This window comes from Carassius carassius, chromosome 29 (assembly GCF_963082965.1).
Source record: "Carassius carassius chromosome 29, fCarCar2.1, whole genome shotgun sequence".
Taxonomy (NCBI): domain Eukaryota; kingdom Metazoa; phylum Chordata; class Actinopteri; order Cypriniformes; family Cyprinidae; genus Carassius; species Carassius carassius.
Window position 1 is genome coordinate 7,355,800 of NC_081783.1, and position 16,253 is coordinate 7,372,052.

Here is a 16,253-nt window from a genome sequence, read left to right on the forward strand (position 1 = left end):
TTGGAATTATTTTATAATCTTACTTGTATACTATTTTATAGTCTGTTGGGAAAAATAGTCCACTATAAAGTTGAAAACGAACTAGCAACTAGTCAAAGTTTGCAACAGAATTAGCGTAGTACAAATAGTGAAGTCATCTGAAGTAATTTTCACTAATGTTCAATGTTGCCACGGATGACTGGATAGCGCAACGGACCAGTCATAAACGAGTATTCCAGAACCTCAAGGCATTTTAAACATAGTAATGTTAGTGTTGTCTGGATTTGTTTAAATATAGCTCTGCCTTCAGAGACTTAGCTTCACTGACTGATGGTGTTACTTTTAAAAATGGCTGTCAATTCAAAGCTAACAGGAAGTAAAGCTTCCAAGCATTAAGTGCAATAATAATAATAATAAATAAATAAAAAGTGATGTAGGCCTAGTCGTTTTACTCATGCTCTTATAGCTGCATTAACAGTCTGTTGATTGCTGCTTGAGAGTCTGTGAGCCAAAGCCCATCTCAGCAATGAAAACTTACTCTCAGTTACTGTACAGATTGATTGGCACTCGTACAGTGGGATTGATGACCAGTGTTAATTACGTAGAAATGAATAATTCAGCCCCGTAATGACTGGAAAACGAAAAACGAAAAGCCCACAGTCAATAAGAAAGTGCCATCTGAGAAGATAACAGATTCCCAAGGGGTGAGAAGAAATCAAGAGCACTTACAGCGGAACTGAACCGGAGACTGGGCTGTTCTCCAACAAGCTGATCCAGCCCCTCCCACAGTCCCCAATACAGGGCCCATCTGTGGAGAACATACATGATAATGCTTTCTTTCTTTATGAAGTATTGCATATTTCATCGCCTTCTATTTAATGTCATCTCGTTTCTCTAACAGTGAAAGAGGAAACCAGTGAATGCTAAACTGATTCAAGAGGGGGAAACTAATGGTTAAGTTATTGATCTGCTTATTAAAGCAGCAGCACCATCTGGTGGAGATTTGATTTTGAAACTTTTTGATGCCAAGGACTCTGGAATATGAAGATCGGTTTGCGATTAGCAATCTTTCTAAAATAGGAAGGCTATATATTTTCATGTATATAAATACTTTTATATTGCGTGGGAAAAATATTGCATGCTATATTATAGATACTACAAACTGAAATAAACTATGAGTCAAAAAAGTGTTTTTTTTTTTTTTATAATTTTCTTCCGCTCACCAAGCCTGCATTATTTTGACCCAAATAAGCAGTAATATTGTCAAATATTTTTACTCTTTAAAATAACTGCTTTCTATTTTAATATATTTTGTTCTACTTTTCAGCTAAACAGAATATGCTGAACCAGTCGTTTGTGTGGAAGTGTGGTAGACGGGTGTACTTTGGAGCATTGGCTCAGTTTATTTGTCAGCTCACTGTGGAATGATAAGGAACCGAATTGGGATTGATATGGCTTTATTCATTCTTGTTCTATTCCCATATATTATGCTGCAGACCTTTGCAGGTAAGACCTGCAAAAGCTTTACTTCTTATAAATCATTCTTCTTAGAGCTGACAGGGAACATAACAGGCACACTTGGCATTTGCCTTCTGACTTTCTAAGGGTTAAAAATAATATTCACGTGTATGCTTTCATTAGTTCCCCTCCAGTAAAGAATATAAACTCTCAAACTCTGTAACAGCCCCAGGATCAGTGTTCCTAAACGGGGAGAAAGCTGACAGCATTTTGAGGAGACAAAGGCGAGCGAACACAGGATTATTTGAGGAGTTTCTGAATGGGAATGTAGAGAGGGAATGTATGGAAGAGAAATGTGTCCTGGAGGAGGCCAGAGAAGCATTTGAAAATGATGAAAAGACAGTGAGTCGTCAAGATGTGGTTTGTCAGCTGTCATGCGTTGTATAATATAGCGAATTGAGCATTTGGTCTGTTTTTCAGATGGAGTTCTGGGCAAGTTATATTGGTAAGTGTGTTTAATCATTGACCATCATATTTACCAAGGGCAAACAGGAGAACATCTCTACATGTTAAAGGAACAGTTCACCCCAAAGAGGAAAATTTGCTTAAAATGTGCTCACCCCAAGTCCGTCCAATATGTAGATGAGTTTGTTTCTTCATTGGAACTGATTTTTGGGAAATTTAAGCATTAGGCTACATCACTCGCTGACCAATGAATCCTCTGCAGTGAATGGGTGCCGTCAGAATGAGAGTCCAAATAGTTGATAAAAACATCACAGTAATCCACAAGTAATACAAATTACTCCAGTCCATCCCTGAAGCAAAAAGCGGTGTGTTTGTAATTAGCATATCGATCATCAAAACTGTTGTTTCCAGTAAAATTGAAAGTGCTCTATCCATAATATTGCTTTCTCTCCTGATTCTTTCTGTCTTGCGAAAACAGTCCAAAACAGTTCTAATCAAATATGTTGATGGATTTTGACAGGACATGGGATGAATGTTTTCACTAGGAGGAAGCATCATTATGAATTCATATTTTGGCTAGGACTCATATTTTGGCGAGAAATTACAGTTTAAGGTTAAAAACATTCTTATGATGTGTTTAGGTAGCTATTGGACTAATAAATTAAATGAAATTTGAACTGGACATCATTTTATTCTTAAACTCAGAATTCAGGAAATAAAATGCATTTGAGTAACACTAGACAAATTGTAAAAAATAATTTATGCTGGATTTGAATTCCCGTCCTTCTGTTCCTTCTTCCAGAATTGGAATAAAGCACATTATTCTATAATTTCTTTTCTTAGCAGTTGTTAATAAATTATTCTGTCTGTTAGATGGGGACCAGTGTAAACCATCACCCTGTCAAAACCAAGGCACATGTGAGGACCAGATGGGCACATACACCTGTAACTGTAAACCGGGCTATCTTGGCAAAAACTGTGAAATAGGTTAGGCAATATCTTTCTTCCCTCAAACACTCAGTGCACCATATTTTGCTCGAATTAATTAAATTTCTAAAGATAATTAAAAATATGTTTTGTGCTGTTTCTTAGTAACTGCCAAAATGTGTGATGTTGATAATGGAGGCTGTGAGCATTTCTGTGTTGTGATGGAGTCTAATGGGACAGGATGTCGGTGTGCATCCAGTTACAGACTCAAAGAAGATGCATTCACATGTGAACCTATAGGTGATTTATCTACTTCTTAGATTCCTAATGAGCTGATTGAAACATCTGAAAGAGCTACTTTAATTTTTAAAGTACTAGCGGTTGTTTTGTTTTTTAAAGAAAGGCACTGCAAGCAAATTTAAAATGCAAAATATTTAACAACAACTTTTTTTATGTCACTAGTTAAGTTTCCATGTGGCAAAGTCACTAATACAGCTGTGAGAACTTGGGCCAGCGGACCAACCTCTGTAATGAACTCTGCACAATCTTCCAATAAGACAGTCAAATCCACATCCAGCGTTTCCAAACTAGACAACTCGACAACCCCTTCAAATTCTAAAAAGGAAAAAGAGAAAATCACGCCATCTCATGTTAAACTCCCTCAATGGGCATTTGATAAGTATTTGATGACTCCTGTACCAACTGTAAGTGCCCCAAGAAGCCGTATTGTTGGTGGCAATCCAGCTTTACCTGGAGAAATCCCATGGCAGGTAAAGACTATAAATAGGCTATTATGTGCTATAGCAATAAATAAAAAAAAATTACTACAACGCAATCTTTTTATGCACCCAAAATCATGTAGTTTACCCCAGTTAACTGCTGATCTCTAGGTGGCGCTGGTGGCGCGCTCAACACAACAGGTATTCTGTGGAGGCTCCATCCTTAACCAGTTATGGGTCATAACTGCAGCCCACTGTCTGGTAGGGATACAGAATGGATCCTTCTACATCAGAGTTGGTAAGACCAGAACAACAGCCAAGGAAATACTGATTAGGCTACATTAAATTGCTGTATGGCGCCGATATTTTAATTTAGCCTATATAATATTTAAAATCTCACAAAAATATTAATCAGCAAAACTGTTTTCACAATTGTTAATAATAAGATATATTTGTTGAACACCAAATAGAAATAAATAGACTATATTAGCACGATTTCTAAAGGATCATGTGTCACTGGAGACTGGAGTAATGATGCTGAAAATTCAGCTTTGCCATTACAGGAACATTACACCTTAAAATACATTCTAATAGAAAACTTATTTTAACTTATTTATTTTAAATTGTAATAATATTTCACAATATAAGTGGTTTTACTGTATAAAAAAAATAGCCTTGGCGAGCTAAAAAAAATATTAAAAAAACATTGTCTTATATGCAACATTGCATCTCATGTAAATTTATCTTTTATTTATTTTATTTTTTTTACAAATGATCTTTAAATATTTTTTTCCTGAAATCTGTACAATTCCAAGACCAGTTATTAATTATATCACTAAACTAAACAACTATGCTTGACAGGGGAGCATGATGTCTCCAAGACTGAAGGGACGGAACAGAATCTGAACGTCACCCGTTTCATTTCACATCCCCGTTATGACGTCAAAGTGAGCCTCTATAATCATGATATTGCCATGTTGCGGCTGCGCAACCCCATTCGGTTTACCCCAACTGTACGTCCCATCTGCCTGGGACCCATGCTCTTCTCCAACTCACTGCTGCAGTCCGGATCTCTGGCTACTGTCAGCGGCTGGGGCCGTCTGCGCTTTCAAGGCCGTAGTGCAGCAACCCTACAGAAGGTTGAGTTGCCTTATGTAGACAGAACAGTGTGTAAGGAAAGCAGCAGTGACCAAGTCACACACTTCATGTTCTGTGCTGGATACTCAAATTCTCCTAGAGACGCGTGTCAGGGGGACAGCGGAGGACCTCATGCCATACGCTACCACAACACCTGGTTCCTCACAGGCATTGTCAGTTGGGGAGAAGAATGTGCCAAGAAAGGGAAGTACGGTGTGTACACACAGGTTGGTAATTATTATCGTTGGATACAACACGTCATGGGTGTTACTAAGGGAGTACTGCTTAGAGATGTGGACCTATGATCTAGAATTATCATTTTAAATTCTATGAGTAATCAGATGCACTTGTTTAATCAGGTGAATTAAATACAATTAGATTGTTCTTAATCTGTAACAGATTGTGGTCATACTCTGCCTCCAAGTCCTGGCTGGCCAATGAGATTCCATCAAATAAACCCTGTGCAGCATTTGATCAGTTATACATGACTTAGTACCTTCAGTATCCCATAAGGACATGTAATACTCCATAGACACTGTTTTCTCCTGTGGTTTAATGAAAGCAGGTATGTTATTAAGCAATGTACTGCCTTGCTACATGGTTAGAACTAGCTATGGTTTCTTGACTGAGAACTCAATCTCGCATTCAGACAGCAAACATAAAAAAAATTTAGCCCCTCAAGCTTTAAACTGCCTTCAGAGGGAAAATTGGAGGAATGTGAGGGGCGATGACTGAAAATATCTGACACTAGAAACCTACTTATGATTTCAACAGCGTTCTTTAAAAGACTCGTGACCTAGTTCTGAAAATCACTGGATCTTCCCCATAAACACTGGAGGCATCAGATCGCTCACATCTCACCCGTGAAAGATCCTTTCATCATCTGAGGCCAGTCTCTGGGAGATAACAACACAGTTGATGCTCATGATGTACAGTCGTGGCCAAAAGTTTTGAGAATTACATAAATATTAGTTTTCAAAAAGTTTGCTGCTAAACTGCTTTTAGATCTTTGTTTCAGTTGTTTCTGTGATGTACTGAAATATAATTACAAGCACTTAATACGTTTCAAAGGCTTTTATCGACAATTACATGACATTTATGCAAAGAGTCAGTATTTGCAGTGTTGGCCCTTCTTTTTCAGGACCTCTGCAATTCGACTGGGCATGCTCTCAATCAACTTCTGGGCCAAATCCTGACTGATAGCAACCCATTCTTTCATAATCACTTCTTGGAGTTTGTCAGAATTAGTGGGTTTTTGTTTGTCCACCCGCCTCTTGAGGATTGACCACAAGTTCTCAATGGGATTAAGATCTGGGGAGTTTCCAGGCCATGGACCCAAAATTTCAACATTCTGGTCCCCGAGCCACTTAGTTATCACTTTTGCCTTATGGCACAGTGCTCCATCGTGCTGGAAAATGCATTGTTCTTCACCAAACTGTTGTTGGAAGAAGTTGCTGTTGGAGGGTGTTTTGGTACCATTCTTTATTCATGGCTGTGTTTTTGGGCAGAATTGTGAGTGAGCCCACTCCCTTGGATGAGAAGCAACCCCACACATGAATGGTGTCAGGATGCTTTACTGTTGGCATGACACAGGACTGATGGTAGCGCTCACCTTTTCTTCTCTGGACAAGCCTTTTTCCAGATGCCCCAAACAATCAGAAAGGGGCCTCATCGGAGAATATGACTTTGCCCCAGTCCTCAGCAGTCCATTCACTATACTTTCTGCAGAAGATCAATCTGTCCCTGATGTGTTTTTTGGAGAGAAGTGGCTTCTTTGCTGCTCTTCTTGACACCAGGCCATCTTCCAAAAGTCTTGTGCTCGTCAACATTCTCACCTCACAAGACGATTACTAAAATGATCTCAGCAGGTCCTTTAATGACAGCAATGAAATGCAGTGGAAAGGTTTTTTGGGGATTAAGTTAATTTTCATGGCAAAGAAGGACTATGCAATTCATCTGATCACTCTTCATAACATTCTGGAGTATATGCAAATTGCTATTATAAAAACTTAAGCAGCAACTTTTCCAATTTCCAATATTTATGTAATTCTCAAAACTTTTGGCCACAACTGTATTCTTGAGCACCAAATCAGCATATTAAAATGATTTCTGAAGGATCATTTGACATTGAAGACAAGAATAAAGATGCTGAAAATTAAGCTTAGCAATCACAAGAATAAATTACATTTTAAAATACATTAAATTAGAAAATAATATTTCACAGTATTACTGTTTCTGCTATATTCAATATATGCTCAGATCAAATAAATCATTGGTGAGCAGACGTTGAAAAATCTTACTGACCCCCAAATGTTTAAACACCAGAGTAGTTAAATAATAATACTATATACTGTATATATTGTAGGTACAAATTATTTTCTACGAAAAAGTTTTATTGAAAAAAAAAAAAACAATTTTTAATAGGCTGTACAAATTTAAATACAATATTGTTACAATACAATCGACACAGATACATTCCTTCAAAAACAATTTAGAAGCCAGTCCCAAAAAACAAACATAAGCAAAAATCAGGATTAAATGCTATTAGATATAGATATGAGGTCCAAAAGTCTGAGACGATTAGTGAACATGCTTTGTTTAGCATTACTTCTGATTGAAAAACTAAATTTACTAAATTAACTTGAAAATGATGGAGAAAAAACCTGATGATCATGAAATTCTGATTCCCAGATTTTCAATGTGCTCTCACAAATATCTAAAAAAAAAATTTTTGGACACAAATAAGCATAAAAATATGCAAAGTTGACCGTATATATGGCTAATATAGCACAGTACAGGCAGTTGTGTCCTAGACATGGCTTGATTTTGAGTGGGTGGCTGGAGATCCACGCTGGAAGGGAACAAGTTGATAGCTAAATTAATAACATAAGAGATATGTACTCCAAAGCGTCTCCTGCTGCTACACACAGCTCATTTCCACTTCAAACGCTGGTATATCAAAGTCAGCCCTCCAACTGTGGGCCTGATTTAATGTAGTAAATTCATATAAGTCTGCAATTAATATTTCATTAAGCATTCTAAACAGTGGGTATATTTAATGTTTGCTGTAAGATCTCCCTTAATAAGAAACCTCCATTAACATGGCTCTGATTTCGCAGCCGTGCCACACATTCAACACACATGCACTCTGCTCACCCCCTCAAAACTCATATTTGTGATTCTAAAGTCAACATTTACATGACGGCCCCCCAGGTCTTCAAGCTGGCAGAGTAGATTCTGCATGTGAAGTGCCTGACAAGAGAATTTTACTAAATAAGAGAGGTAAGAATTGACGGCATGCAAAATTCATCCGGTTTTAAGCTGTAGAGAGAGACAAATGGCCACAAATTTGCGTGACCTGAATAAAGTGCTTATAAATATTTTTTTTGAGGTAACTAGTGCACTACTGAGCAAAGTCTGCATTAAATAAAAAGTGGGGAAACAGGCGTTATGGCACTGCATGATTTGGCATTGAAGCTCTCAGGAAGAGCTCAGACTGAGGATAAATACAACAGTACAAGATAAATAACAGCACAAACAAACACAGTTTAAAAATTATTGTCCTTTATGCACAGGATGTTTTCATAGGTCTTCTGAGAGGGTTAACCGCGAAGAGAGCGACGAAGAGGCCTTTTGATGGGCCTTGATTCATTATTCATTATTCAACAACCACAAAGTCAGAATGTTCCAGGCTTCACCTAGTCAGGAGGACTGAAGTGTGTTTAGGCAGAGGACAGATGTTTAAAAGCACTCTCTGGCTTTTCTGAAATGGTGGAGAACTCTTGTAAGATTTTGGTAGCATCTGTCAATGAGGATCAGTACAAAAACTCTGGAAGATGATCCTGCTGGTCAGGTCTGAATCCACGTAGTCATATACAGTCTTGAGCTACCAAGCGTTTATGTTAAAGGTCCAATATTGCACTGGGCCATTCCTTCATGGCGAACTGAGCTTGCGTGCTTTACGATTCCCTGGGTCTGCACAGAAGATATGGCAGTATGGATCTTAAGCAAACTCATATTTTCTGGGAACTACACAAAAAGGCAGTAGATGTCCAAATGGACTCTCACCTCCAAGCCGGTTGGAGTGATTCTTGATGCTTCCCCCCAAGATGCCCTGCAGGTTGGCAGTAGGGATACGGCCTTCCTGTCTGCGACTCAGATTCTTCACCAGCCTGTGAGAGTACACAGCTATACTGATTCACAACGAACCAATATCTAATCCACTTCAGTTGTCTTTAAATATCAGGGTTTTGCATCATGCAATACTGAACTGGAAATGCCCTTTAAACTCCAATTAAAATTCCTGAATAATCTTACAAACAAGATGTAGAATTAGAATTTTCAAAAGGAGGAATATAATGAAAGAAAATTCATAAAGTGTAACCATCGGTTACTATCGGTAATTCTGAATTTTGACCTATCCTAGTAAAGTTGACTATTGGTTTACCCAAAAATAAAATGTCATATTCTTTCAAACCTGTGTCACATACTCTTTTTTGGAACACGGGTAAGAGGATATACTGAAGTGTTTTTGTGTCCAAATACCACTGATTTCCACTCGACTTCCAACTGTACCACTGAGACATTTCTCAATATATCTTCTTTTATATCAAGTCATAGAGGTTTGGAACAACATGATGATGAGTAAATGATGACGGTTAAGTTGCATTTCTCCCAGACCATCTTTTATATTCCTTTAAGCTCACACATATTACTCACCACTGGCCATCATTTTCCTCATGCTGTAGTTGTATGACATCACCACACTTAATGATAAAGTTATCTGTCCCATTTTTTCGCCAGTCGACGAAGGCCCTATATCTGCCTGCAACCTAAAACAAACAGATAAGTAAAGAATAACAAGTGTCGCCCAACATGAGTAAGTGACTGAGTGAGTGTGGAATGTCCGTCTCTTACCAAACGGGCAGCATCCTCCTCCTCAGTGTCAGACGGGTTAGAAAGGCTGTTTGCTCCACTCCAGTCCTCCAGACCTTCACAGATATCTACAGAATAAGGTGCGCCCGGCCAGCCTACCACAAACACACCACATGAATGTTTCTGATTCATGAATTTAATACACTGTGTCTTATGAATCTAACCGATGCTGACGGCCCTGTGGGCTTCAGAGATCATGCGTGTGGGTGGAGAAATCAGACGCTCTTTCAAGTTTTATACTGACTGTGCGGTTGAAGTTTGTGGTGACACGGATAATGGTTTTACAGCAGAAACATGAATGTGTGTTAGTTTGAACAGCAAGCATTACTCTTCAACTACACTTACTCATGTTGGTACATGTGCAGAATGTGTGTTTATAAGTTGGTGAGTATATCTAAGGCCCAAATAATTTTTTATTTATCAAGACAAACACTTGATTTCACTTGCAGTTGCTTTCTGAACTTAAAATGCAATGCATTTACATGTGTTGCATTACTGTCATGTCATTTGTAGGTTTCTTTACCTGACCATTTTCCAACTACATACCACACTTAAAGACAATATACTGTAGATACACAACAAATATGATGAAAAAGAATGGTTTTCTTTTTAAAAATGTACAATAATAGTAATAACAATAAGAATTATAAATATTATATAAATTATTAATATGAAATAACATGTACTACAGTATATATACAAATTTAAAAAAATATATATTTTTAAATCTTTTTAATCGTAATGATATATATATATATATATATATATATAACATTATAATATATATATTGAAAACAGTGTGCTACTTAACATTTTTGTGTAAATAGTAATACTTTTTAAAAAAATATATTTTAATTTGTGTATTTTTAATATACTTTTGTAACAATGTAAAAGTCTTTACTGTCTCTATTGATAAATTTAATGCAACTTTTACGATACAGTATATATTGTTGTACATGTATGTATATACGCATATATGTATATATCAATGTTAATAATGCTAATGTTTAAAATGATACACTATTACCCACAAACAATCTTATTTCATCATACTTGTTATTTTCCTGCCTCCAAGATAAACCGCAGAAAATGCGTAAATACACTTCAAAATTCCATGTTTGGTCTTTAAACAGTTCAACAAGTCCAGTTAAAGAAAAACATTTGTACAGTTAACACATTGTGCACTGACATATCTCTACAGAGATGAGGTGTGTATGTGCAGGTGTTTGTGTGTGTAACACTCACTGCGTCTGTTGCGCTGGAGCTGGTTAGAGCAGCTGAACGGATCTGGACTGCTGTGGCCCGACTCGGTCCCCTCTGAGCTGACTGACGCTCTTTGCTGTTTGCTGTGGGACAAGAGTAGAGTTAGAAGTAAATAAACAATTATTCAAACATGCACATGGTTTTCTAAATGAAACAAGAGCCAAACCAACCGAAAACCCAGAGCAAACCATGTAAGAAGCTGGCAGATATGAACAGATGGAGGTAATTTCAGGCTTGCAAGGCAAATGACTCTTTCATAACAGCATAGAGACATGCTGATAAGGAAATGGAGGGAAAATAAGCCGATATAGTCTTGATTTGTCAACATATGACTCAACTCGTCTTGATCTCAAAATAAGCCCCATCTTCAAAGTGCTGCTTAACAGCCAAAATAATGGAGTCAAACCAAACTCTTCTGCTGTTTGCGTTTGTTTGCATGTCATGCAAAACAGATGCAGAGATGCTGGAAAAGCGTTTGCCTGTTATGTTAATGATAAGGGTTCTGCTGGTGAGATCGCAGGGGTGGGGTGTGTATGGAGGGGACGGCGATGGTGGTTAAAGTGTGGCCGTAGCAGCCCTGTATGTGACGGAGCACAGATCGGAGCGGCCCCCCTCCTGCCTGATTTACCACTGAGCGTCACTGTCGCTGGGAGGAGCGAGTGAGGCATGGGCTTCGAGCGCGAAGGCACACACACACGCCCCCCGACAGGGACACAAGGTCCAGACGGGGCAGACAGCCCTTAAGAACGCCACCGGAAGGCCGCACGGCCCTGCGGGAGGACAGGCAACCACACACACACACACACACACACACAACGGCTTCAGTCCCCTCATCAGCAGAACATTTTTCATACATTTAAGTACTTTTACTTAATTGATTTGTTAAAATGAGACATCCTGAATGTGCATGGGTTTTGTATATGCAAATACAACAAAGATGTTTTAAATATGGCTTATACATGGGTCCAAAATGAACACTCGCCAAATGAGAGTAAAAACTGCACTGGCGAATAAATAAAACAGTTGGTCAGTAACTTAATTAGGAATCGAAACATTATATGCTTAAAGTAAAATTTGAATAATTACAACCTGGCCCTCACTAATATGAAAATCTAAATACATCAAAATACAAATGCATATACAGTATACGTGATGTATACAGTATATATGATCTTTATATTATATATTTTTAATATCTGATATTTTAATCAGTATATTTTAAAATGTAATTTATTCAGGCATTCCTCCAATCCTCACATGATCTTCAGAAGTCATTATAATATTCAGATTTCTCTCAAGAAGAGCTTCTTTCTTTCTTTCTCTCTCTTATTTTTTGTAAAACCCTTTGTTTAAAAGGAAGTTCAAGAGAAACTGCATTTATTTAAATAGAAATCTTTTGTATCATGTACAAACAAATACACAGTATATATAATAAATATAAAATGTTATATAATACCATATAAAGTTAAAATAATTTAACATCAATAGTAAAAACAGACGTATGCATATCTACAAGTTTTTACATTTTATAGTGCATTATTATATATATTATTTGTTGTATTTATTATATATACATTTTACATAAACTACTATGTTTATTTTTACAATCATGCACAATTCAATTTCAAAACCTGTATATTTCTGATGGGTAACAAAGTTACATATAATTAAAATGAAGTTAATTTTGGACCGTGCTTACACATCATATGGATTGCTAAAGCGGGGACTGTAAAAGCAGGAAGGGGGTACTGTTATTGGCAAGATTCTGGGAGGGAAGTGTCATGTGAGATTTCTAACAGCTAAAAGCAGGAAAGAGCTGGTCTGAGCCAAAGGGTCAAGGAGAGCGAGTGCTCGGTGAGGGTTGGATCAGGGATTAGAGAGGGGCTCAGGAACAGTGATCTGTACACTAGTGGATTCTTACCTCACTGAGAGAGAAGGAGAGACCTGTATCTGCTCTGAGACTGCAGCAGAGTGACACAACTCCTCTGAGCCAATGAGAGAACAGCACACATTACTCACAAGTATATATAACAGTGACATTTAATCACAGGAAATGTATTGAGACCTTTTAGCTGTTTCTGCTGGTTGGTCAGAATCTTTCTGATCTCGTTCAGCCAAGCAATCTTCACTTCCACTGAAGGTGCCTATGAGAATTTTTTGCATAACAGTGGTAAATGTGACAGAAACCACGGTCATTGTCCATTAAATAATACTACATTCTCACCTGTATCACATAGACTTCCTCTCTGCCACTGTACCAGATCTCAAACTTCTTCACATCTCCTTTGACGTTCTCCGTAATGCCGACTGCACTCATCTGCCAGCATAAACGGCATTGTATACTCACGGAAACACATGTGAATCTGAAAACTCACAGCTATCTGCTGTATAAAAATGTCATATCCTGTCACATCCTGTGAAGTAGCATCATATTTTAAAAACAAGAAATGAATGCTGTCATGAGTAAACAGGCTGGTATACAACGATGCATCCACATGTGATGCTGGCAGGACTTTCTGAGATTGCACATGTGCTCCCTCCCAGCAGGAAGTGTGCGCGCCGTACCTTAAGACAGTGCTTGAAGCTGTAGGAGGGAGTTTTGTCAGCGTTCTCTCCTTGATCCTCTCGACGCTTGCAAAAGAGGAGTGCGTGCTCATGCAGGAACAGGTGTCGCTGCATGGGCTTGAAGCGGGCCAGCTCCTTCACTCGGGTCGGACCCTTCTTATGACTAATCCACACACTGAAGGAGCCTTGCATTAGCACGCGGCCCAGATTGTTGAGATCTCCCTGCAACATACAACTTGTTAGCTACTGTATGCATTCACACACTCACTTGAAGTTGGTAAAAATGTCACCTCATATCCGGTGATGGCAATCTGGTGCATGGAGTCGTTGACTGACTTCAGCAGGTCCAGCATGGCTTCTAGCGCCCCCTGCAGCTCAGAAACTCTCTCGCAGCCTGAGCTGTACTTCAGAAGCTCCTATTATCAAACACGCATACAATTCCTCGGATTTAATGGACAAAAGTATTCCTACAGTACATCAGAAAACGTAAAAAATTACACAAGGTTGCTATGGAAGCTTACGGAACAAAAATTTAAAACTTTTTATCTCACAGTTATGACTTTTTTTTTTCCTCAACTGTGAGTTTATCACTCACAATTCTGACTTGTTCCCTTCTAATGCAAATCCAAGTTATGAAATCAAATCATAACTAAGCGTTTACACCTCTTTATATCACACAATTCTGAATTCTGAAGTTTTTTTCCCTCCCCAAATATGAGGCATTTGACTGGACTGCATGTGCATGCAAAAATATTTTCTCAGAATTTCAAATTTACCACTACAATTTTGACTTTTATTCTCAAAATTATAAGTTCACGTCTTGCAATTCTGCATCCAGAATTATGAAATGTAAACTTGCAATTGCAATATATAAACTCGCAATTCGGAGAAAAAAAAAGTCTGAATTGCCTGAATTTTGATGCTTTAGTTCACAAAATCAAGAAAAACTTTTTTCTGTTATATTATACATTATATTTTTTATATTAAATACTTAGTTTTTATTCTGTGGCAGAAATAAACTTCCACAGGTTGCATTGTTATATAATACCAAATGCAAACCATACTGCAGTTCACATGAACCATATCCCAGAACACCTTATCAAACAAACTAAGATGGGATTTCCTGATCAAAAGGTATAATAAATACATAATATGGAAATTATATATATATATATTATATATGTATATAAAATTAAATACCACATAAAACGTTTCTTTTTTTACTAAAATACTTTTAACATATAACAAAACATATACTTTTATATGAAAAAATCCTAAATTCACATTTGTATTCAACTAAAGCTTGCACCTTTAATAGGAGTTGATACTTTGTAAGGCGCTGGACTGGCTTCAGCAGGTATGAGTCAAGAGCAAGTTTGTGTTCCAGCTTCTTTTGGCACTCCTGTAACACACAGGACACATTTCAGGTCTATTTCTAGATGTGCGCTGCAAGTATTTTTATAGATAGAGATGGTTTTTGATACCTGAAAGAATGGGCAGTCCGAGAACTGCCTCCATAAAGAATCAGATCGAGGCTTGTTCTGACAGTAACATTCATACAAATGGAAATGGTCTTTCTGAAAACAGACAGGTAGTTTATGTTGGATATGTTTGTAAAAACAAAACAGAATTAGCCTCATATGGTTTTATAAACTTCCTCACCCTTTCCAGAAAGCAAGCTCCAACTGCCTCAGGGCTTTCCAGACAGCTTTCCAAATCCTGCAGGAAGACACTGGAGAACAGAAGACACAAGTCACACACTTTGGTGCCAAACTACAAGCTGTTCATAATTTAATGTAATTCAGAATTTCAGGGTTGATAATTTTTTATTTTTTTTGCTTACTATTTATTTGATCAGTTATACAGTAAAAACAGTAATATAAAATATTATTAAAATTTAAAATAACTGTTTTCTATTTCAATGTTTAAAAATTTCACTTATTCCTGTGATGGCAAATCTGAATGTTCAGAAATCATTCTACTGCTCAAGAAACATTTCTTATTATGATCAATTTTGAAAACGGTGCTGAAATATTTTTGTGGAAACTGTCATACATTTTTAAGTATTCAGTAATAAGTTCAAAACAACAGCACTTATTTGAAATATAATTTAAATATATATGAAATATAGATCAATTTAATGCATCCTTGCTGAATAAAAGTATTTCTTTAAAATTCCTACTGACCCCAAACTTTCGAATAGCAGTGAATATATATTTTAAAATATCATTATATAATTACCCATGTTTTAACATGTTAATATTCATTTTTACAGCAAATAATGCTTTCTTGTTTTATGCTTATATCTAACAAAAAAAGGTCTTGATTGACTTGAAAAAATGTCTTCCAATTTGTAATTTATCTTCTTGTAAAAATGTTTAGATATATTTAGTGAAAAACAAAACAACACAAAATTATAAATAGATTTTGACTCCAAACTACTGAAAGGTAGAAATCCAGTAAACATCCAGTATGTACAACATCTAATGTGCATTATATCTAGAACTATTCACTACAATTAGTGTGTATTAAATCTCATTTTCACTACAAAAGTAACATGTTAAACATATATACACATAGTATGCTTGACAAATCTATTATGCAGTAAATCAAGTACACATAAAATGTTTAACATCCGGTATGCACTACAATTAATAGGTTTTAAATTTAATATGCACTACAAATAAAGTGTGCATTATACTTAGTATGCACTTTAAATAGTATGCACAATATCTAGTATGCATAATTAGTTTAGCAACTGTTTCATTTTCTTATTTCCCAGTTGCACTATGCCTTTTTCTGTCT

At 36.9% G+C, this 16,253-nt stretch overlaps 2 protein-coding genes across 8 annotated transcripts in view; one reads left to right on the top strand and one right to left on the bottom strand.

The window, feature by feature from the left end:
- Nucleotides 1–1,326: 1,326 nt before the first annotated feature.
- Nucleotides 1,327–5,166, top strand: f9a (coagulation factor IXa). Its single transcript, XM_059515657.1, has 8 exons — nucleotides 1,327–1,485; nucleotides 1,664–1,839; nucleotides 1,918–1,942; nucleotides 2,776–2,889; nucleotides 2,995–3,129; nucleotides 3,292–3,599; nucleotides 3,720–3,846; nucleotides 4,410–5,166. The coding sequence occupies exons 1-8, from the start codon at nucleotides 1,404–1,406 to the stop codon at nucleotides 4,988–4,990; spliced, it is 1,548 nt and encodes a 515-aa protein (XP_059371640.1). The 5' UTR covers nucleotides 1,327–1,403; the 3' UTR covers nucleotides 4,991–5,166.
- A 1,914-nt stretch (nucleotides 5,167–7,080) lies between these two features.
- Nucleotides 7,081–16,253, bottom strand: part of LOC132109520 (proto-oncogene DBL-like) — a 29,241-nt gene continuing 20,068 nt past the window's right edge. For 4 of the 7 annotated variants that reach the window (XM_059515660.1, XM_059515658.1, XM_059515664.1 and 1 more), the window contains 13 exons: nucleotides 15,111–15,180; nucleotides 14,933–15,025; nucleotides 14,758–14,850; nucleotides 13,739–13,864; nucleotides 13,449–13,670; nucleotides 13,108–13,200; nucleotides 12,949–13,027; nucleotides 12,805–12,868; nucleotides 10,866–10,966; nucleotides 9,603–9,715; nucleotides 9,405–9,517; nucleotides 8,754–8,857; nucleotides 7,081–8,660 (listed from right to left, as the gene is read on the bottom strand). In XM_059515660.1, coding sequence (XP_059371643.1) covers nucleotides 8,620–8,660; nucleotides 8,754–8,857; nucleotides 9,405–9,517; nucleotides 9,603–9,715; nucleotides 10,866–10,966; nucleotides 12,805–12,868; nucleotides 12,949–13,027; nucleotides 13,108–13,200; nucleotides 13,449–13,670; nucleotides 13,739–13,864; nucleotides 14,758–14,850; nucleotides 14,933–15,025; nucleotides 15,111–15,180 — 1,312 coding nt within the window. In that variant the 3' untranslated portion in view covers nucleotides 7,081–8,619. Of the gene's footprint in view, nucleotides 8,661–8,753; nucleotides 8,874–9,404; nucleotides 9,518–9,602; nucleotides 9,716–10,865; nucleotides 10,967–11,511; nucleotides 11,654–12,804; nucleotides 12,869–12,948; nucleotides 13,028–13,107; nucleotides 13,201–13,448; nucleotides 13,671–13,738; nucleotides 13,865–14,757; nucleotides 14,851–14,932; nucleotides 15,026–15,110; nucleotides 15,181–16,253 lie in introns of those variants that run through there. The other 3 variants (XM_059515659.1, XM_059515661.1, XM_059515663.1) reach the window with 3 other exon arrangements.

Coding starts and splice junctions, on each gene's coding strand:
- f9a (XM_059515657.1), top strand. CDS start 1,404: ATGATAAGGAACCGAATTGGGATTGATATGGCTTTATTCATTCTTGTT. Junction 1,840..1,917: donor TTGAAAATGATGAAAAGACA/GTGAGTCGTCAA, acceptor TCTGTTTTTCAG/ATGGAGTTCTGGGCAAGTTA. Junction 1,943..2,775: donor GTTCTGGGCAAGTTATATTG/GTAAGTGTGTTT, acceptor TCTGTCTGTTAG/ATGGGGACCAGTGTAAACCA.